The 27,142-nt window shown below is 39.1% G+C and overlaps 1 protein-coding gene across 4 annotated transcripts in view; it reads right to left on the reverse strand.

Annotated features, from left to right (window-relative positions):
• The window catches only part of samd4a (sterile alpha motif domain containing 4A), a 65,962-nt gene that overhangs the window by 21,457 nt on the left and 17,363 nt on the right, over nt 1-27,142 (reverse strand). For all 4 annotated transcript variants that reach the window (XM_065244713.2, XM_065244712.2, XM_065244711.2 and 1 more), the window contains exons 3-5: nt 6,608-7,132; nt 2,809-3,063; nt 1,645-1,754 (exon numbers count right to left, since the gene is read on the reverse strand). In XM_065244713.2, coding sequence (XP_065100785.2) covers nt 1,645-1,754; nt 2,809-3,063; nt 6,608-7,132 — 890 coding nt within the window. The remainder of the gene's footprint in view (nt 1-1,644; nt 1,755-2,808; nt 3,064-6,607; nt 7,133-27,142) is intronic.

The raw sequence follows: 27,142 nt of genomic DNA on the forward strand, positions 1-27,142 counted from the left end.
TTCTTTATATGGGCACCTCCCCCGGAAAACCCCGCCCACCCGTCAATCAGCGGGAGACGCTAGAACATACAAACATTCACATCACGCGACAGCTTTGTTTATTTTCAAAACTTAACAATGGCACGAATGAAGAAGTGTGCTTTTGGATGTAAGGAGAAGAAATCCAGCCTTATGAAAACAATGGATATAGTTTATTATCCGGGGTAGCAGCGGAGTTTTGCGTGTGTGTTTGATGCAGTGGATTTTCCCAACCGGGTCACGAGTTCTGTCTTATGTTGAAAATAGTCGCGTGCATATTATATAAATGACACAAACATGTAGTGAATCATAAGTTATAAGTGTTGTATAGTGTTGCATGACTCGTACTCGCTCCACCCGCGGTAGTAACTCCTCTTTCTTCATTTTTTCGTACGTTATCGGAAAGATTCGGTAAAGCTTATCTTTCTTTTATAAATCTGATTAAACTAAAGACTCTTCGGAGATATAAAGGATGTCATACTACTCTATAGGTACTCCAGATTTACATCAGAAATGCATATACATCAGAAATGCAGAAATTATTCATGTTCATATATTATTGGCCTTAGAAAAAGTGCTGAATCAATTGCTTAATTTTATGTAATAATTTATCTTTAATTTTTCCTGAAATGTTGTGTTAATTTTCATATACAGCAATATGTGATATTGATAAAGCTGCAGTAAGGATGATAACTGATATCATTTAAAGGGGACATATCACAATGCTTTTTTAAGATGTCAAATAAATCTTTGGTGTGCTCAGAGTGCGTATGTGAAGTTTTAGCTCAAAATACCATATAGATAATTTATTGTAACATGTTAAAATTGCCACATTGTAGGTGTGAGCAAAAATGTGCCATTTTGGTTGTGTCCTCATAAATGCAAATGAGCTGATCTCTGCACTAAATGGCATTGCCGTGGTTGGATAGTGACGATTGAAGGGCGGAATTAATCCTTTCTGAAATCACAAGGGGAGCCAAATTTTAATGACCTATTTTTTTCACATGCTTGTAGAGAATGGTTTAACAAAACTAAGACACTAGGTTGATTTTTTACATTTTCTAAGTTGATAGAAGCACTGGGGACCAAATTATAGCACTTAAACATAAAAAAAGTCAGATTTTCATGACATGTCCCCTTTAAAGTGAGAAACTCCTATTGAAGTGTAATGTGCAGAATCATTAAAGGAATAGTCTACCCTTTTGCCATATTAAACTATGTTATTACCTCAACTTAGACGAATTAATACATATCTATCTTTTTTCAATGCGTGCACTGTACAGCGCATCGTGAATGTGTTAGCATTTAGCCTAGCCCCATTCATTCCTATGGTACCAAACAGGGAAGCCACAAAACACTTCCGTGTTTTCCCTATATAAAGACTGTTACATGAGGAGTTATACCAGTAAGTATGGTGCCACAAAATAAAACCTTTTTTTGGTACCATAGGAATGAATGGGGCTAGGCTAAATGCTAACACATTCACAACGCGGTGTACAGTGCACGCATTGAAAAAAGATAGGTATGTATTAATTCGTCTAGGTTGAGGTAATAACATAGTTTAATATGGCAAAAGGGTAGACTATTCCTTTAAGTGACAAACTGTTTACAGGTCAGTAGACAAACCTGAGCTTCCAGCTGCTGCTCTGTGAGTGACATCATCTCATCATAGTTCATGGAGGAAAACAGTGCAGCATACTTATGGAGACGCAGACTCTTCAGCCATGATGGAACATCTGAAGACAAATCACAGTATTGCAAGTAAAACATATGTGACCATAACTTAAACATAGCATCATTTTGAAATATGTCTGCAGCTCTTAGCAACTTTTTTGGTGGGCTTGAAAATATTTTGACCCAGCGGGGTTAATTCTAACGCGGTGTTACAACTAACCCCTCAGCACTTACGGTATGAAAACCGCTAACGTTGGCGTAATTCTTGCCGTTGTTTTAAATAGGCTACACACAAATGATTGCTGGTTGCCAGCAAAATATATGTGCCTGTCTTATTAAAAAATTGTGTGTCAAATTTATTTTTGTTCATATCTTTAATATTCATTGAATAAGGTCACGTCAAAGATTGAAATCATAATGAAATGAATGACTAAAATCAGATTTTGAAACTGTAGTATGGTTATTAAAGACTGGGTCACATATACAATTTTTTTGTCATAATTGTGCTGCTTTTTTCACATACTGTATTTAGACATTTGTACCCATTTATAATTGAACTATTGTTAGAAAATGGCTGGATGAATGAATACAGTGTGGATATCTGTCTATTATAGACAGATATATAAACAATATCCACTTCAAGTATATAGACAAAATAGTATTGAAATATTTGTATTACAACTAACCCCCTGCCTGTTGCAATTAACCCCACCTATGGGGTAAGTTGTAACGTTTGCACTTCTGTCACATTTGGTGTAATTGTTCAAGAATGGTAAGTACTAGAAACAAACTTCAAATGTTCATTTGTAGCAGAGATGTGTGTGTTGCTTGTGTAAAAATATAATTAATCAAACTCAAATATGATTGAGCCAAAACCAAAAAGTGTTAGGTTGTGCCACGCTCTCCTCTATACTTTAGCATTTACTATAGTAAACTATACTATAGTACAGTATGTATGACAGCTGGAGTGGATACACAACATTTTGAGCAGGTATGTATAAAAAAACCTCAACATAAAGAACAAACAGCTGTTTACCTGGACTAAAAGCTTTAATACAACCCCACCCCATCTCATCTCATCTCATGCTTGAAAACACACACAAAACGCCGACTCGCCTCTCATTCCGCTTCCCTCCTCATGGAATGTACTCCGGACGGCAGCGTGTTCCTCCAGATGCTCGCTGCCTCCGCTGCCCGAAGACGCCACGCTGCTCTGAGGAGAGAGAGGGGCGTGGTCAGGGGCCGGCCCGCGGGGACGCAAGTCCTCCTGAGAGAGCCAGCCGTGCCCCAGAGGCTGATTCGATCCGCCGCTCATCGGAGGGGTCAGAGACACCGAACGCCTCAGAGGACTGTGTTGCCCGCCCGTCAGCACTGGGAAGACAAGAATGCATGTGATGTGATCCTCGCTGTAGGGGCTCTTCTTCTGACAAGTTCACTTCTGGCAGCTTTTAATCTTTAAAATGACAAGTCTTATTCTAGTAGATCTATTCTGTCACTGTTTATTTTCTGTCTAGTCAGGGCAGACAAATCAGGGCATAGCGTATTAAAGGGACAGTCATGCTATACTTTAAACGTGCAAAAATGTGTCACACAATGGAATGAATGTTGAGCAGCAGGATATGAGGTCATGCTCCAGAGATACTATTTTGATTGTGACCCTGCCTGTGAAAACTCAGAAGTCAAATCATTTTGTGATTTACTGTATTCTATATACAGTAAAATCATCAATGTAAAGAACATTCGGTGAAAATATAACCTTGATATTTTTCATATGACTGAAATTAAACGTTAAATTCTCCAAATTTCATTATGAGACTTTAGCCTGGACTTAAAAAATATGCAGGTCTTTAATTTTACATAGGCACTTATCCAAAACATCTTACAAATAAGAAAGCATTTAACATTTTGTACATATTCGTGCTTATTTTAACTTAGTTCTTAAAATAATTCCCAAAATTTGTAAGCTGTAACCAAAATATTTCCTTGCATATTCCTGCATTCCCACATCTACATGAATAATATGAATAAAAGTGTGAATGCAACCCAAAGTACACGCGGGTGCGGACCAGTGAACAACTTTTGCGTCAATCAAACAAGCCTGACGTCAAACAGAATCAAAAGATCTAGTGTGAAAGCACATTTATATTACGCTGCGTTAATAAAAAAAAGCCCGGCTGACAGTTTGTGGAGAACTACGCTGCTTTAACCAACACAAGCTTATTTGTTTCATCTGGGAAGGGCCAAATAAGCTCGGACTCTTTCCCACTGCAAATACACATAAGCCTGTCTTCCTTAACATTTTATTCCATCGTAGAGAACTGGATGAGGTACAAAACAAAATGAAAAAACAAACAACACAAGATGAGGTGTGTTACAAGCCGTGTGATGTCCGTTCTCTCCTCCTACAGTATATGCGGCTGTAGATGCTTTGACTATGTATAGGTCTTCGCGGGCTAGTTTAAAATAGGTGCCCAGCTACCATTACAAGTTCCAGTCCCTAAATATTAGCCATTTTCCCTAAATACAGACCCCACAAAGGATACCTTACAAGGGAATAGATGCAATGGCATGTGGTGCCTAGCCAGGGAGGTACCATGGGTGTGACAGCCTGTTAGTTTTATTCAGAAACGATCTTAGATCATATCTCATTTTATGAAGGTGCCATTGACTATTGATGTTTGTTTCACAATCACGCTTGAAGCTGAAGGTCTCATCATGTTTGTCTGCTTGCTTTGCATTGACCAATATTCATAACTATGAATTTATCATGCATAAATAGATGCTATGGTTATGGAAAAATGGCATTATATACATAAAAATAAATGTTCCTATTACAACCAAAAAGAGTTTACTGCTCAACAAATGGTTGTTTTTAAGTTTCACAACTTGGCTTTGGAAAGCCATTTACGGTATGTAAACCAGTGGTTCTCATGGGGCCCCCCTTGTATATGATGCATCCCTACGTGGCCGCCCGAAAAAAAAAGTTAATATTTAAATTAAACGAAACATATTAAATTACACAATGTAGTGCTGTTGGTTAGTAGCCTTATTTTTCTGAGATTTAATTGTATTTTATTTTATAAAATATGATAAAACTGGGCAGTAAACCACTAAAGATGCTATGCTATATCAAAGGGACCACGTAACCAGATCCCATTTAATACAATAGATCAAAGGGAACAATATCATTTTGTCCAATTAAAGGGATAATTCACCCAAAAATGAAAATAATGTCATTAATGACTCACCCTCATGTTGTTTCAAAGTCGTAAGACCTCCGTTCATCTTCGGATCACAGTTTAAGATGTTTTATATTTAGCCCGAGAGCTTGTTGACCCTTCATTGAAAATCTACGTACGGTATACTGTCCATGTCCAGAAAGGTAATAAAAACATCATCAAAGTAGTCCATGTGACATCAGTGGGTCAGTTAGAATGTGTTGAAGCATCGAAAATACATTTTGGTCCAAAAATAACGACTTTATTCAGCATTGTCTTCTCTTCCGCGTCTGTTGTGAAGCGCATGCATGAGACTTAAAGGGACACTTCACCCATTTGCATTAAGCTTTGTATAGTTAGAACCCCAGTCATGTTTTTGAATGGTCATGCACCATTTTCTCAGTTGCTGCTGAGACAGGAGAAATACAGATTTCAGTGTTGCACTTCCTTCTTTCAATGATGTAAAAAGCATCATTTTGCATCATTGAAAGAAGGAAGTGCTATATCTTTGTTGAGGGAGTGAGACTACAAACACCCCTTTTCTCTGTCAAATATGCACCAAATACATTTCGACTACAAATATGATGCACTTTCAATAAAGATTAATGTTTCAACGGGTGAAATGCTCCTTTAAGTCATGTGACTGCAGTGACGTGGCTGACGTGTTATCTGGTGCGCCCCAGCTGTTTTTTGTGCGCCCAGGCTTCGTTTACAGTGTGAGGGAGACGCACGCTGTAAGTTCGAAAAAACAACAACTTTGCAGACATGTCTGAGGATAACACGTCATCTGCGTCACTGCACTCACGTGACTTTAGTCTAGCGAAGAGAAGACAATGCTGAATAAAGTTGTAATTTTTGTTATTTTTGGACCAAAATGTATTTTCGATGCTTTAACACATTCTAACTGACCCACTGATGTCACATGGACTACTTTGATGAAGTTTTTATTACCTTTCTGGACATGGACAGTATACCGTACGTAGATTTTCAATAAAGGGTCAACAAGCTCTTGGACTAAATCTAAAACATCTTAAACTGTGTTCTGAAGATGAACAGAGGTCTTGGAACGACATGAGGGTGAGTCATTAATGACATTATTTTCATTTTTGGGTGAACTACGGTATACCTTTAATACTGTTTAAAACATTTAAGTGTATAACCTCACGTTGTGAAATCATTCCTTTGTGCCGTTGAAAGTCTCTAAGCAGTCAAAAATAAAGAGGATCTGGTGGACCAGTGCTTTAAATGCACCCTTATTTTTATCCCCAGCTGTCTCCTTCATCAGGAAAAAAGATCCTTGCATTCTTAGCTAGAAATACCCTGCTCTGACCACAGATATGTTCAATCTGACTATCTTTGTTACGCGCTCGACACGGCAGCGCCGCATGTTCGCATTTTTCCCTCTTCATTTCGCTCCTGACGTTGAGGAGATAAACCTGAAGTTGTGAGCATAAAGTCTCGTGAAGGGTTGTGACCTCTATCTCCAAAGGAAATGGGTGGGATTTGAGAGGTGTCTTTGATCATGTGCAGAGGGTAATGTCAGGTCAATTTGCTGGTTTCAACCATCCTAATCTCTAAACCGCAGACAAAATAGTTGTTAGATTTAATGAAACACCTGTGGTTATGGACATGCTAAGCAACTGGAGTCAGTCAGTCTTAAACCCCCACCCACCCACAATAAGTAATAGTCCACTTACTTGTGTTGGTCCCACTGCCTGTACCTACGGCGTTGATAGTGGAAGGAACAGAGGATGATGGGTACAGCAAAAGATGCCCGTTTTCACAACCCTGTTGTTGCTGCTGCTGCCAACTTCCCAGCCCGGAGCCCCTTGAGCTCTGCCAGCCGTTAAGACGGTCATCTGAGCCGTAGCGCTGGTGGTGGGTGTAAAGGTGCGGAGGTTGCCCGTGATGAGATGAAGGCGCCCGCTCCAAGGAGTCTCCAGCTCCTCGGGCGGCCGCCCGTTCTTCCAGGTGGTTGAGCCAAAGGGCAAGGTTTGCCCGGTCTTCGAGAGACGTCGCCGGGTGGATGAGAGCATACGACAGAAGCTGCCGGCTTTCCTCCAGGTGCCGTCCATGTTCGATGGTGTGGCTCAATATTTTGGGGAGCAGACTCATGTATTCCACCTTGGCCTCTGCATTGCCCGGTTTAAGGAGAGGCAGATGGGTCAGAACCAGAGAGATGACCCGCTCCTTAGGTTCGGTCTGCCACTGACTTATCAACACTGCCAAAATAAAAACGAGGGAAAAAAAGAGGGAAAGGTTATCACAAATTATAATATGTCCCATAACGTCCAAACTCCAAATTTGATAACACTTTACTTAAAGGGGTGTTCATAAAACTGACATGACATCTTCAAAATCATGATTCAATCAGGAGATTTTATGCAAGTATATGGCAACTGTCATTGTTGGTGCACATTTAAGTTGTTTTGCACGCGTGTTTTTTCGTCGTACTGTTTCCTCTTGGCTTAAATAATTAAACAAAGTATAATAAACTTTCAAAAGTCCAAAAATAAATTCGGATATGCCAATCCATTTATTAACATAACGAAAAGTAAAACATTTCTCAACAGGGACGTGCACAGGATTCTTTAGGGGCAGTTGCTCTGACCTAAATAAAGGGCACCCCCACCCTAATTTTTTTTTTAAACTCACGGCCTATATGAAGGACTGAGAATAACAGGGTCTTTATTAAAATCAGCAAACATTGACTAATGCCTACCAAAAAAATTGTAGCCTAGGCTGCTTGTCTGCAAGCTATGATAGCTAGCTGCTATCTGTCTGATTATTTAGGCTTAAACGTGGCAAACTCAGCCTAGATTCATGAAGATTTTAACAGAGGTGGAAAGAGTAGCCAAAAACTTTACTCAAGTAAAAGTACAAGTAACTGAATAAATAATTACTCAAGTAGAAGTAAAAAGTATGCAATGAAAATAATACTCAAGTAGCGAGTTACTAGTTACTCATGAAAAAATAAATCTAGATATACACATGCAAACACACGCGCACACACACACGCACACACACGCACGCGCACGCGCGCGCGCACGCACGCACGCACGCACGCACGCACGCACACACACACACACACACACAATACAGTGCCCTCCATAAGTATCAGAACTGTAAAGACAAGATTTTTCTGTTTGCTGTGGAGACCAGAAATTGGTAAGATAAATATCAGTATGTCAGAAGTTTAGAATGTCACATTTTATTAACCTTTGTTTATGTTTCAACACATACATGCTTTAACAACAAAGAACAACAGCATTAAATGCTGACTTATGTTGTACACAAATGCACATAAGTGAATCAAACTGATCCTACACATTTTATGCTTTTCATGTGTAAACAATCAGGACACAGCTAAGTGACCATTAAAAAAAATAATGTGACAGATTCTGTAGTTTTGTCACATGTTCATCTTTTAATGTTTAGACATGTCTTGACACAACAAACAGAAGAATATTTATGAAGGGCACTTGAACAGTATGTGTAAAACTGCAACAAACAGTACAGAAACAAAAAGAATACAAACACAGAATAGACAAGCATTTCAAATTAACAAATTAACTCTAGTCTCAATGTTGATGTAGCTTATAGCTGAAATATCAGACAAGTAAACTGACAACAGTTTTGCATATGTATAAAGTTAGAAATCTCCTGAGATGGTCTGAGGACATGTTGTCATGTCACGTCACGTGTGTTTTGTGAGAATCACTTACATCATACAGTACAGTATACAGCGAATCAGATGTCAATCATCGATGGATTTTCTTCAATCTGTGCTACAATGCTTCTGGAGGTTGCACGCGTTTAACTGTGTCTGACGACGAACAGGTCGCGTGTATGTATTGGCGGGAACATGTGTGAAGTTTTGCTTTTAGTTAAAAGATTGGTAAATTAATTTCCACGTCACCCAACACTGGTTATATTCTGCGTGTTTCTACATAGGTTACGAGTAAAACAGCTTCGGACGATTCCGTTTTTGCAGCGATCTGAACAATTCATTCAAACTGATTCGCGAACCAATTTTAAACGTTTGGCCCATTCGCTTTGTAAAGAAACGACTCAAAAGACTCATTTATTTTCAACACTTTGTAAGGACTCGACTCAAACGAGTCATTAATTCGCGAATGCGCCAGAAACACAAGATAGCAATTTAAAAATAAAATACAAATTTTGTAATTAATTAAAATACAGTAATGAAGGTACGCTGCATAGTGTAAACAAAGTAAAAGTAAAATTTATTTTTTTCCACCTCGGAAGGGCAACTTGAGTCGAGAAGGGCATATGGGCAGTTGCCCGGGCAACCTGAGCAACCCCCCTGTGCACGTCCCTGTTTCTCAAAATAAACGTAACTCTCAGTATCCATGATTTGCCTATACGCCGTGTCTCATGGTTAAAAACCATGCACCTCACTGTGCGCCACACCTGCAATAATTAGTCTTAAGAAGACTTGTGGCACAGCGCCAACCCATGCCAATACACATAATGACTCCAACAGTCATTAAGTGTCATTCCCTTAATTATGTTATTTTAAATGCAAAGATGACATTGTTTGAGATGTCTTAGTTATGACAACTTGACATAAACCAATACATCATAACTTGTCATGACAACATCAAAGGTGCACACAAATGTAACATTTGTTTCAAAAACGGTCTACATTTACATTAATGAAAATGAAATGAAACAAATAAATATTTGGATATCATCTACTAACCCTCAAGTTGTTCCAAACTTATTAAAATGTCTTTGTTCTGCTGAACAGAAATGAAGATATTTTGAAAAATTATTTAAAACCGATCTTGGGCACCATTCACTTCCATTGTATAATTTTTTCCTACTGTATTGAAGTCAATGGTGCCCCAGATTTGTAAAGAAATGTATACAAGTTTGGAATAATTTTGGGGTGAGTAAATGATAACAACATTTTTATTTTTGAGTAAACTATCCTTTAACACATTAAGTAGGCACTTTTAAAATTAAGTAGGCACTTAAAATCTACACCACTTCTAACACAATGCTCTACCAATTGAGCTACAGCAACACTTATTAGGCAAAATTTGGTAGGAACATTTACAGAAACCATAATAATTTATATAACTACTACACTATATAATCCTAAACCATCCAAACTTGTTCACTATACCTGTACAACACTGATGCCAATACCTAAACTCAATATAAGCAGAGGACAAATCAAAGTCATTGCTGTTTTTCCCCTCTTCAGCTGCCGCATTTTAAATATTTGTTGAGGACACTATTCATAACCAGGGTCATGCATCCTAATGTAACATGCCACAGAAATGAACTATTGGAACTATAGATACTTTGAGGTCACGACAGAGGCTTTGTCCACCACCAATAATAGAGAATGCTGTCCGCGGAGTGAACTTTTGGCTATCCCTGTCTATGGTCTATGACTCACTTGATCTTCGAGCCTGAGGCCTTAACCTAAAATGTACTTGCGGCTAATCATACCTGGTCATCATGGGTTGTTTGTCATGTAAGGAACATTAACTGTATATAGTGAATGTATGAGGGTAGCATTATTTCTACCATACATGTGGTGGTGCTGTTTCAATGATGTCACTTTGGAAGAGTGTCTGTGTGTGTGTGTGTGTGAACTGGGATGTTTTAGGAGGTCCTCTGTCTTGTTTAGTAGGACATTCTGCTTGTTTAGCGCTCATACCAATGTCACCCTAAAGAAAGACACATGCAGACTCTAGGACGACTGGATTGATGATTAAGTGTCTCTCTGGGAGTCTTTTTCAGGCGCTTCCATTTTTACTAATGGACCACAAGGCTTACAAGGGGCAGGCTGACGCTTTAATCCAATGCAACTTAATATAATAAAAAAAGACAAAGCGATTAATACCAAGAAGTATTTGAATAGCTATACAAACATACATTTATCCATTTATCCTTTATCCAAAGTGACCAAAGCATTACTACAACAAACTATACATTTTATCAGTAGGCCATGCGTTTTCTACCCATGACCTTTGGTTTGCTTAATAATGCAATGCTCTACCAATTAACCTACAGGAGCACTGTATGAAAGCTTCAACAATTGTTAGAGACAACACCTGTTGAAATGGAAAGAAAAAGAAGGGGAGGAAGTTTTTTTTAAACTGTGAACGTTCAACATGTTCCTGTCAAGTATTCACAGAAAACATGTTACGGCATTGGACATCATTCATTTTCATTGGATGGACTGAGGATGCCAAACTTTGCAGTGAAGAATCACAGTCATACGAGTTTTAAACAACATGATTGACAAACAAAAGTGCTGAGGTTAAGTGGGTTGTTACCTGGGTCAGTGATAAAATCGGTTTGGCAAGATGAGAAATTGAAATAAAAATAAAAAAACTTGTTTTTAAAGGACGCATCAGGTTTATTTCAATGCACATAGGGGCGGTTTCCCGGACCAGGATTAGCTTAATCCAGGACTAGGCCTTAGTTTAATTAGGAAATATAACTAGTTTTAACAAACATGCCTTACTAAAAACATTACCTGTGTGCATTTTGAGGTAAAACAAAGGGCACTGATGTATTTTAAGATATGTCAGTGCAAGTTATTTTCAGTTTGGAGAGCTCTTACAAGTGTTTAAGTCTAGGACTAGTCTAATCCCTGTCCGGGAAACCGCCCCATTGTGTATTTGTGTTAATTTTATGCAATAAAAAATTACATTTGCACCATTTTTATGAAAGCTCAGACTGAATGGACCTGAAAATGTCAAATAGTGTAACCGCTAATTGCGCCAAAGAATGAGAAATATTAAATATTTTATCCACCTTGATGGCATGTAAGCGTAATCATCATCAAAAAAAAAATCTATTTAAAATATAATTTTATTGGTTATTTCTAAATGTACATTTTAATGGCTTTTTGTAATATTTGTCCTGACATATGCGGAAAACAGCTCTGTTTTCTAAATAATCTTTGACAAATGATGTAAAAATGTATGTAAAAATTACACTTAACTAGATGATTATAGTTTATTCCACATGTTTTATGAATATATTTATATATTTTAATTAAAAAAAATACTAGTTACACCACATTGACATTTTTGCAATTATCCCCCAAATATTGTCAAAAGAAATTTTAGATTTGGTCCTCAAAAAAAGAGAATGTATGCAAGTAATCTGCAAATTTATTTTGAAATTGTAACCATTTTACATTTAATTGAACCATATGGACACAAAATAATTAATAGGGCTGTGCAAATATATCGATACAGCCAACTATCGTGATACTTTTGGCCCACGATAGCATATCGATATTTTAATCTCCACTATCGGTATTTTAAAACAACTAATAATCCCTATGTGTGCGTCAAACAACCTTCTTCGCCACTGCTGTAGTTGTCGCTGTCCAGTTGTCTGTTATATACAGCCAATGTCTCAGAAGTTAGTGGGAGTGAAAAAATGGCTAAAAATTTAAAAACACCTGCAGCTTTCGCGTGAACGCCCTTTGGCTTTTTTACATTTTTGATAAAAAAAGCATTGCAATGCATCATAACGTGTAACGTATTGTGATACAGTGTATCACGGCACGTATCGTATCGTGAGGCCCTTGCCAATACCCAGCCCTAATAATTAACGTCACGTCATTGACCCAAAACTTCCCCCGGGCCCACAGGTGGGCCCAAATTGTTCATGTAACTATTACACCAATAATAGCTTATTCTAAAAGTAAAATAATCTTGACAAACGTTGACAAACTATATATCGTTGAAAAGTTATAAGAATTAATTTTGTTCCATATTTCATCACCATTTTGAGAAAAGAATCAGATAGTGAGAGCAATTTTCTAATATATCAAGTTGATATTACATTTTTATAACACTAATGTCCTATTATAAAGCTCATTGCATATATATCATTGCAAAGCTCTAAGAATCTAGTTTTATATTTCAAAACCGTTATGCAGTTATAATAATGCAGTGACATTATTTATTACAGTATTTTATCAACAACTAGAGACACTTTTAAACCAAAGCATGCCAGACTTATATTAATTTGAAGGTGCACATCAATGGATGACAGTGATTAAGGGAACAACAGACCACCCCTCCAACCCTGCAAACCTTGACTTTAAACCCTTAACCACTTCACATCATAGTTGGAGAAAACACCAGCTTTCATCAGCCATGAAAGGTATGTTTTAGAAATATTAAGTATTCGAGCCTCTAACCAATGAAACTCCAAGGAAACGACATTTGCATGATGTTGAAAGATTTGTGACAGAAGACAAACTGGTTGAAGTTTTCCACCGAAATAAAATTAGACGAAACGCTTAGTCAGAAACATTGTTTATAAATTACATCCACCACTACGTGTCACCACTCTGCTCTATTCGGTTTCGGCCTTGCCAGAGGTTGAGATGAGTTTATCTAATGAAGTCCTCATGACCCTTAGTAACACTCCACTACTAAAATTAGAGCCCAGCATTCAACTTGGCCACGTTCCTGCTCTACCTCACTGGTTGCCAGCTCCTCTGGAGCAAAAAACTCCCACACTACTCCATCATTACACAGTTCTTCCTTCGCTCCACCCATCCAGCTGGATTTAGAGGGAGCGCTCCTGCCGAAACAATGCAGCCTACTCATCTCAGGGATCTTCTGACTTCCTCTACCACCATCCCCCCGTTCACTTCCTTAACAACCTGATGGTAGAGCTTCCAGAGAAATGTTCTCACACATTAAAACACTCTCCCTTTCTTTATGGGTCATCAATGAATCCCAGTGATGTTTTGCAGGAACAGATGCATCAGATTTTGCAAAACCATAAAATGTCATCTGGTGCTTTGTTCAGAAATGTACTTTCATAAAAAAATGTGTTCAGGAATTAACGTATAAACTTTTAAAAACACCTACCATTAGTTAAACTATGTTAAATGCTTCAGAAGAAGTCATATTTTAATGCTTCTACATATTGTGACCTAGTCTGTGAAGTCATTTTTGTGATGTACTGTTATAAATAAAATCACCCTACATGATATAAAAAATATTCAGCAAAAATATAACCTTGATATCTTGACTGAGTAAGGTTGGCAAAACACGTGAAAATTTTAAGCCCAATTTGTCCCCCTCGGGACATGACCAATTAGTGTTTTACTGCAGCTGACCCCCCCCAAAAAAAGTTGATTATTTTACTGCTCCCGATCGCGTTGGAGCCTTCCCAATCCCAAATAATTTGTTAGCCAATCGTCTTATGTCATTTCGCCCATATAGCACTGAGACCTGCAGTGCTTTGACCAATCACAGAGTCCGAACCAGAATGGGGAAGAGCAAGTGTTCGGCTCCTTTGATGGGAAGCTTGTGTGTGTTGTAATAGTGGATCACTTCAGGGATGGTCCCTATTCTGACCCAAAACGTAGCGTCCGTCTTTGGACTTTGAGAATTTAATGTGCATGAATACCTGGCAACCCCAAAACGAGTTTGATATGTACGACTCTTGATTGGGCTGCCCCCGACTGTCCAACATGACGCTGCAACAACAGCCAATGAGAGCGTGCAAGCTTCAAATGGATGTTGTGTGCTTTGATAGCTGAAACAAGATACCCACAAAAATGAAACATTAAAGAGGTGTATTGAGAAAGAAAATCGACTTGTGCAACAGTACAAGTGCTTTTATAATGCGTCATGCAAGAACTACCACATGTGTTTTTCTTAAGTCACTTTTAATCTGGCGTTTCTCTGAGATCTCGTGTCACTTTGAAATCGTTACTACAGTCATCACGTGTGTGTGTGTGTTCTTGCGGTCTGGTCGAATCATCCAGTGTGTGCGTTCTGAGGATTGTGTTTAAAAAATCGTTTGACACTGTCCCTATGTCTGTGGTCCAGTGTATCCCAGGCCTACAGTCATGTCAAAGATTGAAATAGAAGTAAAAGTGATCAAACTTTTTACAAACTATTTTTTGCAACTTTAAAAGTAGACAACACATTTGAGCGAAGTATGTGAGCAGGAGCGGAGTGATTTTGACTTTAAAAGTCAAATTTGTTCTTGGTTTTCTCTTGCTTTACTTCTACTCCATCATCATGAGCACAACTCATGCAACTTTATTTTAACATCTATTCATGTGTCAAGCAGAGTTAAACCCCACTAACAGAAAGTTGGATTTTCTGAACACAGTTTAAGATGTTTTATATTTAGTCCGAAAGCTTGTTGACCCTTCATTGAAAATCAATGTATGGTATACTGTAATAAAAACATCATTAAAGTAGTTCATGTGACATCAGTGGGTCAGTTAGAATGTGTTGAAGCATCGAAAATAAATTTTGGTCCAAAAATAAAAAAAATTACAACTTCATTCAGCATTGTCTTCTCTTCCGCGTTTGTTGTGAAGTGCATGCGCAAGACTAAAGTCACGTGACTGCATTGACGAGGATGACGTGTTTCCCTCAGAATGTAAACGAAGCCCAGTGCACAAAAAAAACAGCTGGGGCGCACCATATAACACGTCATCCATGTCACTGCAGTCACATGACTTTAGTCTAGCGAAAAGAAGACAATGCTGAAAAAATTCCTATTTTTTTATTTTTGGACTAAAATGTATTTTTGATGCTTCAACACATTCTAACTGACCCACTGTGTTACATGGACTACTTTTTAAATGATGTTTTGATTACCTTTCTGGACATGACCAGCATACCGTACATAGATTTTCAATGAAGGGTCAAGCTTATAAAACATCTTAAACTGTGTTCCAAAGATGAACGGAGGTCTTACGAGTTTGGAACGACATGAGGGTGAGTCATTAATGACATTAATTTCATTTTTGGGTGAACTATCCCTTTAAAGACAATGAAACAAAAATGCACCTTAAAAGGTTATGACAACAAATGACAATGTGTGTCAAGAAGACATGATCATTTATTGGCTTGTTGTCACTGACTAATAAAGCAAGGTGATATATTTTTTTGCATTGTGGATTGATTTTACATTGTGAAGTGTGTGATATTTAAAGCTCAGGTCAATGCAAGGAATTTTAAGAATCAACATAAAAAAAAAGAAAAAAATACACAAGAATGTGCCTACACCTCCCTCTTAAGACTTTCCTGTAAAGGTGCTAACATCATCCAAAAGACAGAGAAAAGAGCAGACTGGTACAGAACGGAAACATTGGGTGGATTTTTCTTATATTCCTCCCCTCCCAAAGGCCCAACCCTTCCTCTGTTTCCATCTTTCCCAGTTCCCACTCCACCAAAAATGTCCTTTTCATTTTTGCATTTAGCTGAGACTTTTATCCAAAGTGACACTGCATTCAAAGCATTCATTTCATCGCCATGCGTGCTCTTTTCAAGTTAAACCCACAACCCTACCAGTTGAGCTACTGTACAGGGAACGACAGAAACCGAATAATAGCAACACTCTGAAGGGAATCTGTGAATCACGGTTGATTCACCGCGGTTAGCGTGAGGAAAGCCCTTCTTTAGTGTCATTTTTAGAAGGTCAAACAATGGGTTTTAGTGAACTCCACGTGGCATTCGCTCTCAGAGAGCAGAACCGTTCATTGAGGTTGTAGCTTTGAAACATCCCAGCGTTTGGCTGTAATTAGCATTTCCTTCACCCCTTCCACTTAACCTTCCTGTCGGCTTAAAATAGAGGTCGGCACAATATTTACTACTGCACTAGGACACAAGCTTTTGCCTTGTGGTGACAAGGGCTCTTTGCAACTCCAAAGATTTGAGCAAAACTTCAGACTACAATTTGAACCCTTGACCTCATGGTCAGCTTCACAATGGCACCATCATAAAACATAGACACGGCCTGCGTCTAATCAATGTCGCTATAGACGGTTTCATCCGAGGCACGTGTGGTGACGCGATTACATGCCTGGTCGGAACTTTATTTCCAGTTTCTGTTTATTTAATAGACTAAACTGAACTCTTGAACAAATTCCACATAGAAAATAACGTTTTGGTTTCCTAGGTAATCTACATGTTGTTTATTTTATTGTTATATAAATAAACTACTTTAAAAGGACTTTGTTGTTATTTATCCTTAGCAGAGTTTACCGGAAGTTACGTGTTGACCGCGAAAGCCGCTTGTTTATGTTGTTACTGCTGAAACAGTCTATAGGGATGTAACAATAAAGCGATATGGATTGATTCATCGATATAATTTCAAACGATACAATGTATCGATTCCACACATAACATATCGATATGAGACACCAGGGTTTCCCGCAGCACTTTGCAGTTCGGGCAGCCCGCCTAAGCTGGGAAACCCTACCGCCTTAACTAGGTCGTCCCTAAAAATAAAAAATAAATTTTGCTGCACAAAAGGATGTCAAGTGCATCTCAGAGAATCACACGGCCGAAACGGTCCGTCAGCGTCTGGAGGATAGCCAGTTGATAAAACGCGTGTCCGTGAGAACTGTAAGTGGACTTATGTTTTGGGTTTATTTAAGCCTGTCTATAGTTCTTGCAAATTTAAAGTAAGTCTTGCTCACGTTATTTATGTGCATTATTTACATGCTACAGTAGCAGCAAGTGAATGCAATGCAGCAACAAAGCAGTTGTAGTAGCGAAAACACAGCGAAAGAGGCAGAAGACGTTGGGACTGCTATCAGAAGCAAAGAAGTGTGTTTGGAAATATTTTGCATTTTGAAAATGGACTGGAAAAACAGATAGGCAGAAAACCTTTGCCAGCACCAGACTTTGACTGTTGCCATTATAAGCTTGATTTTATGTGACATTATTTATTTTTCTTTATTTAAAATAAATGGCTTTGTTGTTATAAATGTCCTAATTTGAACAGAGATTGTGCCATTTTCAAAAAGTTTAATTAAACGTACATGTTATATTTTTTGGTTGCATTCGTAAGTTATTAAAAAATGTAACTGCCAAACTAGGCAAGTAATATTGAAGTATCGATAAATTAATCGAAACGAACTGTAATTGCACCAAAGAAATGTTTGATGTATCAGCAAATATATTTCGCTGGTGGAGAAAATTGGCACGGTATCGTACCGCAACAAACTGTCCAATTCACACCCCTACTATTCAAGTGCATCTCATTACATTACATTACATTAATGCATTTGGCAGACCCTTTAAATCAAAGCGTCTTACAATACATTCAAGATATAGATTTTGTACTTTTGCAATGCTAACACCGGCTGAGTTCACTGTGATCTCCTGGAAAAGTGTCAAAGATGCCATTATGTTAGATACTGCAAGAGATGAAGATAACTGCACAATAAATATAAAACATGAGCAGAAACAAACCACCGTGACCAGAAACACAGAGATGAGGGGATAAACCCATGCATTTGCACATTAAAGGCTGTTTAGACATTTACCCCCTTTAAATCCACTTTTTAAAGTCCCCCCTTAATCAGTGGAATATATTATGCTAAAGAATAATGGTAAACTAGTGTGCTCCAAAACATTGACAAGATATAAACTTTACAGTCTTTCACTTCTGCTAAACAGATCAATATTTTTATGACATCATTCTGCACTTCAGCTTCCCATCCGATTGCAGACTGTGAGGTAGAATAAACACTATTGGCTATTTTAAAACGGGAGGGGCCACTTAATATGTCCCACCCTAATTTTTTTGATTCAGTGGAAATTACATTTACCCATTATTAAACAAGGCAGTGCATTTCAAGGCACTTCAGTTGGTCTTTAAAGAGAGACCAAATATTAACCCCTTCACATGATCATTTTGACCTGGATAGAAAGCTTGGTGACAGACCACCGCACACGATCAGTGGCTGTTGAAAACACACGCACAGTCATGCACACACCCATGTCTGCACGGGAGGAGATCTGTTTGTCAGACACATGATTCTCCTGTTCTAAAAATAGGTTGTCCAAAACACCAACTCGAAACACCAGTGGTCTGGTGATAACGCCCTATTTATATGAGACCAGCGGTGGATGCATCATGTGAACCACACACACCCAATGCTGACACAGTGTGCACCAAGTAGGGCAATTAAATATGTTGTCTGACCTAATTTTCACCTTTGTCTCTTAAAAAAGGTACTGTGGTGGTTAAAAGTAGTACTTCAAATTGCACACGGTGTAAAACATAAATGTAATGTTAAGGTAATAGCATGGCGTCACAAGGTCATGTTGTGGCTGCCCCTGTTGTAATTACCCTGTTGAGTTAAGCTATTGTACAACATTTGTTTTGTTAGTACAATAAACATAGCAAGTGGTGGTTTACAATGGGATCTTTCTGTATTTTAAAGTTGTTGAGTCAACATGGCAAGGACACCGTTTGTTCCTGGGATGATGATGCACCGCTTTAAAATCTGCCTGGTGGCGGCAATCTCAGACTCTAACTTTGAACGACCCAAAAACAGATCGAGAAATAATGCCAATGTACACCAGACACAGCTGTAAAAGAACCACGTCTGCTGTATAGCACATCCAGACCTTTTAGAATGGAAACCAAGAAAGAAATGGGCTAGAAAAATTAGGCTAAAAGGTCTGTCTGTACATTTTTCCCCCTATGAGGGGAAAAAGGAACAGTGCAGCTGGTCTGTGGACACAAAACTTAAATCAAGATTTTCCAGGAGGAAAGTGGGAAAAATGGCCTATTTGGAAAAAGTGTCTACAAAGAGAGAGAGAGAGAGAGAGAGAGAGAGAGAGAGAGAGAGAGAGAGAGAGAGAGAGAGAGAGAGAGAGAGAGAGAGAGAGAGAGAGAGAGAGAGAGAGAGAGAGTGAGAGAGTATAGTATGCCCCACCCATCCCTCAGGCTGCTCGCTCCAGCTCAGCAGTGCGGAATGTGCTGGCATACCACAGGACCAACAGAAGAATGCGCAGTTTCCGACTGGGGTGCGTTGCATCCGAAACGGGGCTGGTTAGACACATACTTTCTTTTTGAGATCATCTGTGCAAACACTTCCTTAAACGGGCTCCCCGACATCTAATGCATTCAGCAGAGTAGGGGGTGGAGAGAAATACGGAACGGGACATCAATGATATGGAAGGAAAGACAGACACAGGAAGAGAGAAATACTGAATGGATAAACCAAACACCATTCCACCTATTGGCCAGTGGAAACGGTTTCATGTGAAGCACAGAGCCCTATTGAAAAGACTCCCGTGAGTCTTGGCCAGTCTGCAATAAGACACTCCTGTGAGTGGGACGTTGAGGAAAGTCTTCAGATGACGCTCCAAGAAATAACTCGGGAAGAGGAAAGAATGAAAAGATGACTGAATCAATGAAAAAATTGTGTGCTAGCATCCTGAAATGACACCAACAGGGAGTGTGAGTAAGACTTTGGAGAGGCTGACACTACGTTTGGCAAAGAAAGACCCTGTTCGCCTGTATTGGCCCCACCTATCCTCTACAGCAGCTTTAACAGGCGATGACTTGGTCTCTACAGGCCTGTACAGGCCCGGATCCCACCGGCACCCTGCCGGGGGTTTGCAGAGCACCTAAAATACCACGTGTACAGTAACTGGGGCAAGACGCACAGATGAGAAGAATCATTGATACCCCTAATTCACTTGCAAGGTGCTGGTGCTAAATCTGGCCCTAAGTTTTCACCAAAGAAATTGGGATCCAGGGTGGGAATATCTGGATCAGCAATGACCTCTATAGCTTGTCTGTGTCAAAACTGCATAAAGCAACATTTTAAATTGATAGTGAATGGCCTTTCTGTGTCGAGTTTGCATGTTCTCCCTGTGTCAGCGTCGGTTTACTCCGGGTACTCTGGTTTCCTCCCACAGGCCAAGTTAGGTTGATTTGAGACACCAAATTGCCCCTCCCCTAATTTATGTATGATGGTTCAACTGTATATGGATTAACCAGTTCCCGCCATGAATATAGCTTAGATGCTGGAATGGTGTGAAGAATAAATAAAGTAAGTATGCGTGTTCCCAGGGATAGAATCCACAACGCCAATGAAGCCACAGAAACACTGCAATTTTTACTCCAAAGGTTCAAAGGACTGGGTCACCTTACCGCCCTCCGATTCCTCTTTGAACACAATCACAAAATGTTACGTCTGCTGACGAAATTAGAGAATGAGACCGACAGTTCTAATTTTGGCCTGGCAGACGCTTCGTGCCGAGAGCTTGTCTGCGCATACGCGTAGAACTTTCTTCCTCTCTTCCTTCGAGCCGGTTATATTTACGGCCGCTAATCCTGTTTGGCTTTGGAAATAGCAGTGCAGGCTAACTATCCATTGAGCTCAGCTGGACAGACAACAAAGTGGGAAACACCTGCTTCTGTCAGTAGACCAATCAGTCTCGGCGGCTCCGAGTCATTCCTATTGTTCGGTGCTAGGGATGATGAGCTCTCCCTCTCAAAGACAGGAAGCTCGTGGCGGCTCACATGCGAACCCCAAGACCCATTCAAGAAGTGCTACGTGTTAGATTAAGGAAAGACCAGACAAGATTTTAACCTGTTCGACTAAGATGCACCAGTTTCACCTTGACCCAAATATGTAGCAGTGATAAACAGGTTTGGCCTGGTCATGAGTAAAATAATAGTAAAAGGAATAGTTCATCCAAAAATGAAAATTAACTTACATTTTTCTCACTTTATTACCACCCTAGATGTACATGACATAACTCTAATTGTGTTTGGCTGAAGAAAGGATATTAAAAAAATATCCACATTTAAGTGTAAACTCATGTAGAAGACTGAATGCTAAATGTCTAGTATAGTAATGGCGCTTTTCATTGCATAGTATCCCACGGTTTGGGTCGCGTCAGCTTACTTTTGGGAGCTTTTCCACTGGGTGCAGTATGTAGTTCCCGATACTTTTTTTAGTACCACCTCGGTTGGGGTTCCAAACGACCCGAGCTGCTACCAAACGTGATGCAAAAAAATGGTAGATCAGAGAGAATCGTCACTACCAGCGTCATCGCTATAATGTAAAAGATTAGCTTTACCTTTATGCTAGCTTGCGCTGTCTCAAGCAAACATGTGGTCATTAGTGCTTTGCTCTAAGTTCCCAAACTACCAGTTTTTTCCAGACTTGCAGTTTGTGGCGGCACATTCGCAACTCACCTCCGCATTATATGCAATTTAAATGAGGCTCAGCTGTGCTCGTAGACCGATGCCACCAGTGTTTGTACAGAAACTGTCAGGTGAGACAGAGGTAGTGATAAACGCAATGTGCAAACATCTATTTGTGGTGGCCAATTTTAATTTTGTGATGGACTGAGAAATAAATGAATGTATTCCAACAATTCTCTCACTTGTATGATGTCACAACAGTAGGCAGCGCAAATATAACGACATGCCTATTCACTGCGAAGTGTTACTAAACTCGATGGAAAAGCTAACCAAGCCAAAGTGAGGTGAGCTGACCCGACCTGACCCAAACCAAACTGTGGGGTACTTTGCAATGGAAAAGCGCCATTTGTAGTCGTATGAAACATGCAGTCATGACACGCAAGTAACCATGCAGCTGGCATTTTGCATTTATTTAATCTCTATGTGCCTAAATTCAAACACAACACATTGATCGCTAAAAACACTGAAAATGCAAATTTTCACTTACAAAATAAAAGCTTCGCTTCAGAAGACATATATTAACCAAGTGGTTCCCAACCCATTTTTTTCTACATAAAATTAACTAGAACTTGGAATGATTAGACAGATGTATATTCGCAACTAAAATTACTAAAAATATTTTTAAAAATATAAAATTTTTGCTTGTTTTAGCTTATTTTAATGCTTGTTTTGTCCAATTTTAAATCATCTTGAGGGCCCCTTGGAAATCTGCTAAGGCCCCCCTGTTGGCCCAAACCCCCTGGTTGGGAAACCCACTGGAGTCTTATGGATTACTCTCTGATGACAGGCTTCAATAAACCCATTCAATGTATTAAAAGCTTTGAGAACCAGTTTATTTAAAGCCCCACTGTGGGAAATCTGGTTTTTATTGTTGTTTATATGTCTATGTGGCATTTTTAACATGTTAAGACAAGCCATGTGCAAATTCATCATTCAACACCATTGCTGAGTATTTTCACCATAAAACTGGAGACAGTACAATGTAACCAATCATATTAACACAGTTGAACGGGTGGATCAGTTGTTTGACTTATAGATATTATGTTTGTATACCGCATTAAACGCGGCACTGACACGATTGCAACACAGCTGCTTCAGCTCCGCTTCGGTGCTGCTCACACATCCAGGGTGAGTGTTGTAACCCAGTGGTTCTCAAACTGGGGGCCATGAGATGGTGCCAGAGGGGCCCCAATTTAGTGACATTTTATAAAAAAACATTTATTTATCATAAATTCTGCGTAATTAAACCTCAGAAAAATAAGTTGTCATACATTTTCTTTGGAGGGGCCACGAAGGGATGCACCACACACAGGGGGACCTCATGCTGAAAAATTTTGAGAACCACTGCTGTAACCTATTAACATCAGCGCTTAAAGACAAGTGCTGCAAATGCGCAATTCGCGCATGCATTGTGTAAAACCAAATTTAGCAGTTGTGCATCTGAAGCTGCCGAATGTAGCATCTATTTACATATCTTTATGGCCCGAGGTGGGACGAAAGAGTTGAGGTGGAGTCTAATTTGCATATTCATATCTATGGTTCGAGCTGTCCCATGTGAAAAACAGTACACTCCCAGGATGGCATTTCGAGGAGTTATTTTTGGGTGAACTATTCCTTAACAGCAACAATACAAATATGTAGACAATAAGTTATTACTCCATAATTACATTAATAAATAACCCAGTCATGTTTTTTATCTCTTAATATGAAGCACTGTGATATTATTTTTACGGTTTTACCACACAAGCAATCTGTGAGGAAACCCTAAGGCTTCAGCCCCAAAACTTGCTCTATTCATGACCCCAGACGGGCCAATCTCTCTCAGGAAGTTACATTGTAACCTGATGACTGTACCGGCCGTAAAAGCCGCGCCGGACTGGAACGGTAATTTAGTCTACCTGTGGAAGTGCCAGGGGTTGTGTTTGTACGGCGCAGAATGTCACAGCCGGCAACTATTCCTGGAATGTGAGCCTCAAGTCTGTGGATTCGAATGAAGAAACCTATTTAAGGAAATGTCTGGGCCCCTGCACTAGTCGAACCCCCTCTCCTCATTCATAGAAAACTGGTCATTATTTTCCTATTTGGAATACATCTTTAGTTCCTTTACTACCTGCAGAGAGAAGCATTCCTCTGAATACCAAAAATAAGAGCCAGTGTCCAAAAGATCCATTTAGGGCCAGTGGTAGGAACACGTCTTCTCCGATTCGAATACAAACCTAGCCCTGCTTGGCAACTGTCTGGAGAGAGAGCTGACACAGAAAATAACTTGTGGGAGGGGGGAATCTCAGTCTGACCTCTTAAAAGCACAATCAGCAATTTTGAACAAAGTGCTGCATTGTGGCACCATGATGCAGCTGCCTGCGTTTTGCATTTACCAGCTGCAGAATAACACGCGTTAAACGGCGGCAGCAGAAAGACTTGACACCGGACTCGCCAAAGGGACTGCAAGACAGCATTCGATACAAAGATAACAGACTTGTCAGTTGTGTGTAATAGCGAACGTGCTTCTTCAGACGACCCGCTCTCAGCTGCTGTCGAGCGTGCGCAGACAGATAGCAGTGTGTGATGCAAGCGACCGAACCGGTCCGACGGCGTGGGAGATAATCATGACAAGCATGCACCGGAGGTTGAAGAATTTGCTATTTTCGCTAACAAATTATTTTACGGACCCCATGGCTAAGCACTGAGGACCACCAGGGGTCCCAAGACTTTTAGAAACCCTGCTTTAGGGTGTAAGATGAGATCTGAGCAATGCCATGAACTGTACACAGATCTGCCAAGATAATTCTGCAATTAAGAGTCACAGATTACAATATAATCTTTAAAGGGGCCATGGCACAAGACTTTTAAAAGATGTCAAATAAATCTTTGGTGTCCCCAGAGCACATATGTGAAGTTTTAGCTCAAAATACCATATAAATAATTTATTATAGCATGTAAAAATTGCCACTTTGTAGGTGTGTGCAAAAATATGCCGTTTTGGGTGTGTCCTTTAAAATGCAAATGAGCTGATGAAATTCAAACACTGATCACAATGATGGTGGTTTGTTGCAATTAAAACTCAATTGTGCTTTTCTCTGCACTAAATGGCTGTGCTGTGGTTGGATAGTGCAGATTAAGGGGTGGTATTGTTATAATAAGAGCTCCTTATGACATCATAAGGAGAGCCGAATTTCAACGACCTATTTTTTCATGTGCTTGCAGAGAATGGTTTACCAAAACTAAGTTACTGGGTTGATCTTTTTCACATTTTCTAGGTTGATAGAAGCACTGGGGACCCAATCATAGCACTTACACATGGAAAAGTCAGATTTTCATGCCATGGCCCCTTTAAGAATTAAATTATTGGAGCTATAACATTAACACTATAGCTCTATGCTCTTACTATTCCAATGAAGAAACCTTTTTAAGGAAATGTCTGGGCCCCTTCACTAGTCGAACCCCCTCTCCTCATTCATAGAAAACTGGTCATTAATTTCCTATTTTCTTTAGTTCCTTTACTACCTATTTACTACCTACTACCTACTGCATGTCAATATGTGTGTTTTTTCTATTTGTCCTAAGCAGTTTTTCAAAGACAAAGCTAATACTTCAAATGAGAAATCTATTTAATCTCCAGAGCCATAAGAAGCAACCTCTGAGAAACAATATTAGGACGGATAATATTCATTATAGGATATGATAATAAGTTATTAATGTCTAAAAAAGGTACTAGTAAAACTGAACGTAAGAATTTTAACAGCAGACAGACAAAGGAAACTTGTGCTACTCAGTAAAGATGATGCATCGTATGCCTTTCAAGTACCTGCATGTTTTTCATTCCTTTATGCTGAGATAAGCATTTTTTGCCTTTCATTAAAGACAAGGAACAGAAAAGGTGATGTATAAGTTGTTACAAAGAGCGACTCAAGTGCTGATGTCATCTAAGCTCAGCATTTTTCTGAGACACCTTAGCAAGCTTAAAACCAGTGCCAGGGTTTCAACACCCTAAGTCTGTGTCATAGGGTAAAGCCAATACTGACCATACTAGGCTGTGCTTTCATCTCTTAAAAGTTTTGCAGTGTGCATTCTGATGTTTTGCATGCAATTGAACCATATAATATTTTGCCATTTGGCTAACATAGTGAAGGTCATACAATAGCACTTGCTATATAATAGCAACATCAGCTGATGGATGGATCATAGAGATTTATGAATATTTAATACTTTTAGGTAACCCAGAATGAGGAACAAGATAAAATGTAATTGATCTAGGGTATTTATATTGATATATTTATATTGATTATAAATTAATGGTTGTGTCATGAATCATGATGTGAATGCATTACATTATTTTAGGACACAAGGAGACTGATGGTTCTGATTAAGTGCGACGATCAATACTGACAACTGCGTTTCATGAAACCATTACATGGGCTTACCGTAAAGTAATTAGGGATTGATAAAGACTAATGCAGGAAATGTTCTCTAAATCTATTCTCTCTATCAGAATAATGTTTGAAAGAATGTTACACAAAAACTACAACAGCCAAAGGCCTTTTCAAGATAAGATAAATACAGAAATAACGCTGCTTTTGGCTAATGTGATCATAAACGGCTTACCCACAACAAGCCATAAATCACAAGAGCCTAAAATACCTGCTGAACAAGAAGAAGAGGGTCTGCAGGTCTGAAGACTGGGAGGGACCTAAAAAGTGCAAACTTTGGTGAAGAGATACTGAAACTCCCAAGTAGGGATGTAACGATTCAATCGCGTGTCCGATTAAAAATGTTTGTCTGAAATCGATTCTGAATCGCAAGACTGTGATTCTTTGTTTCATGCACAACTTGTGCGTGTACTACGACATTTGGTCAGTACGAAGTCCTTATCAATCTAAAATCATTATAAGTCATTTATAATGTGCATTTAAAAAAGCAACACTTGTTAAATAAAAATCATTCAAAATATTCTTTATTATCATGAAAATACCTGAAACAATTTGAAGAACAGCGTAAAAATATTCCTATTGACATTTCCAGAAATAGCGTTTGTAATGCTACTTCTTCTGTAGCACAAAGAGAGTTTCTGCATGGGAGCACCCCCTGGCGTTCGGATGTGCCGGGATTTCACAGTAATTCATTCAAATTCATTCAATTATAAAACGTGCATTTGCACAGTTAATAGTTACACCCCTACTCCCAAGGTATACTCGGGCCGTCCGCATGAAGTAATTATCGTC

The sequence above is a fragment of the Paramisgurnus dabryanus genome, chromosome 17 (genome assembly GCF_030506205.2).
Source record: "Paramisgurnus dabryanus chromosome 17, PD_genome_1.1, whole genome shotgun sequence".
NCBI classification, from domain to species: domain Eukaryota; kingdom Metazoa; phylum Chordata; class Actinopteri; order Cypriniformes; family Cobitidae; genus Paramisgurnus; species Paramisgurnus dabryanus.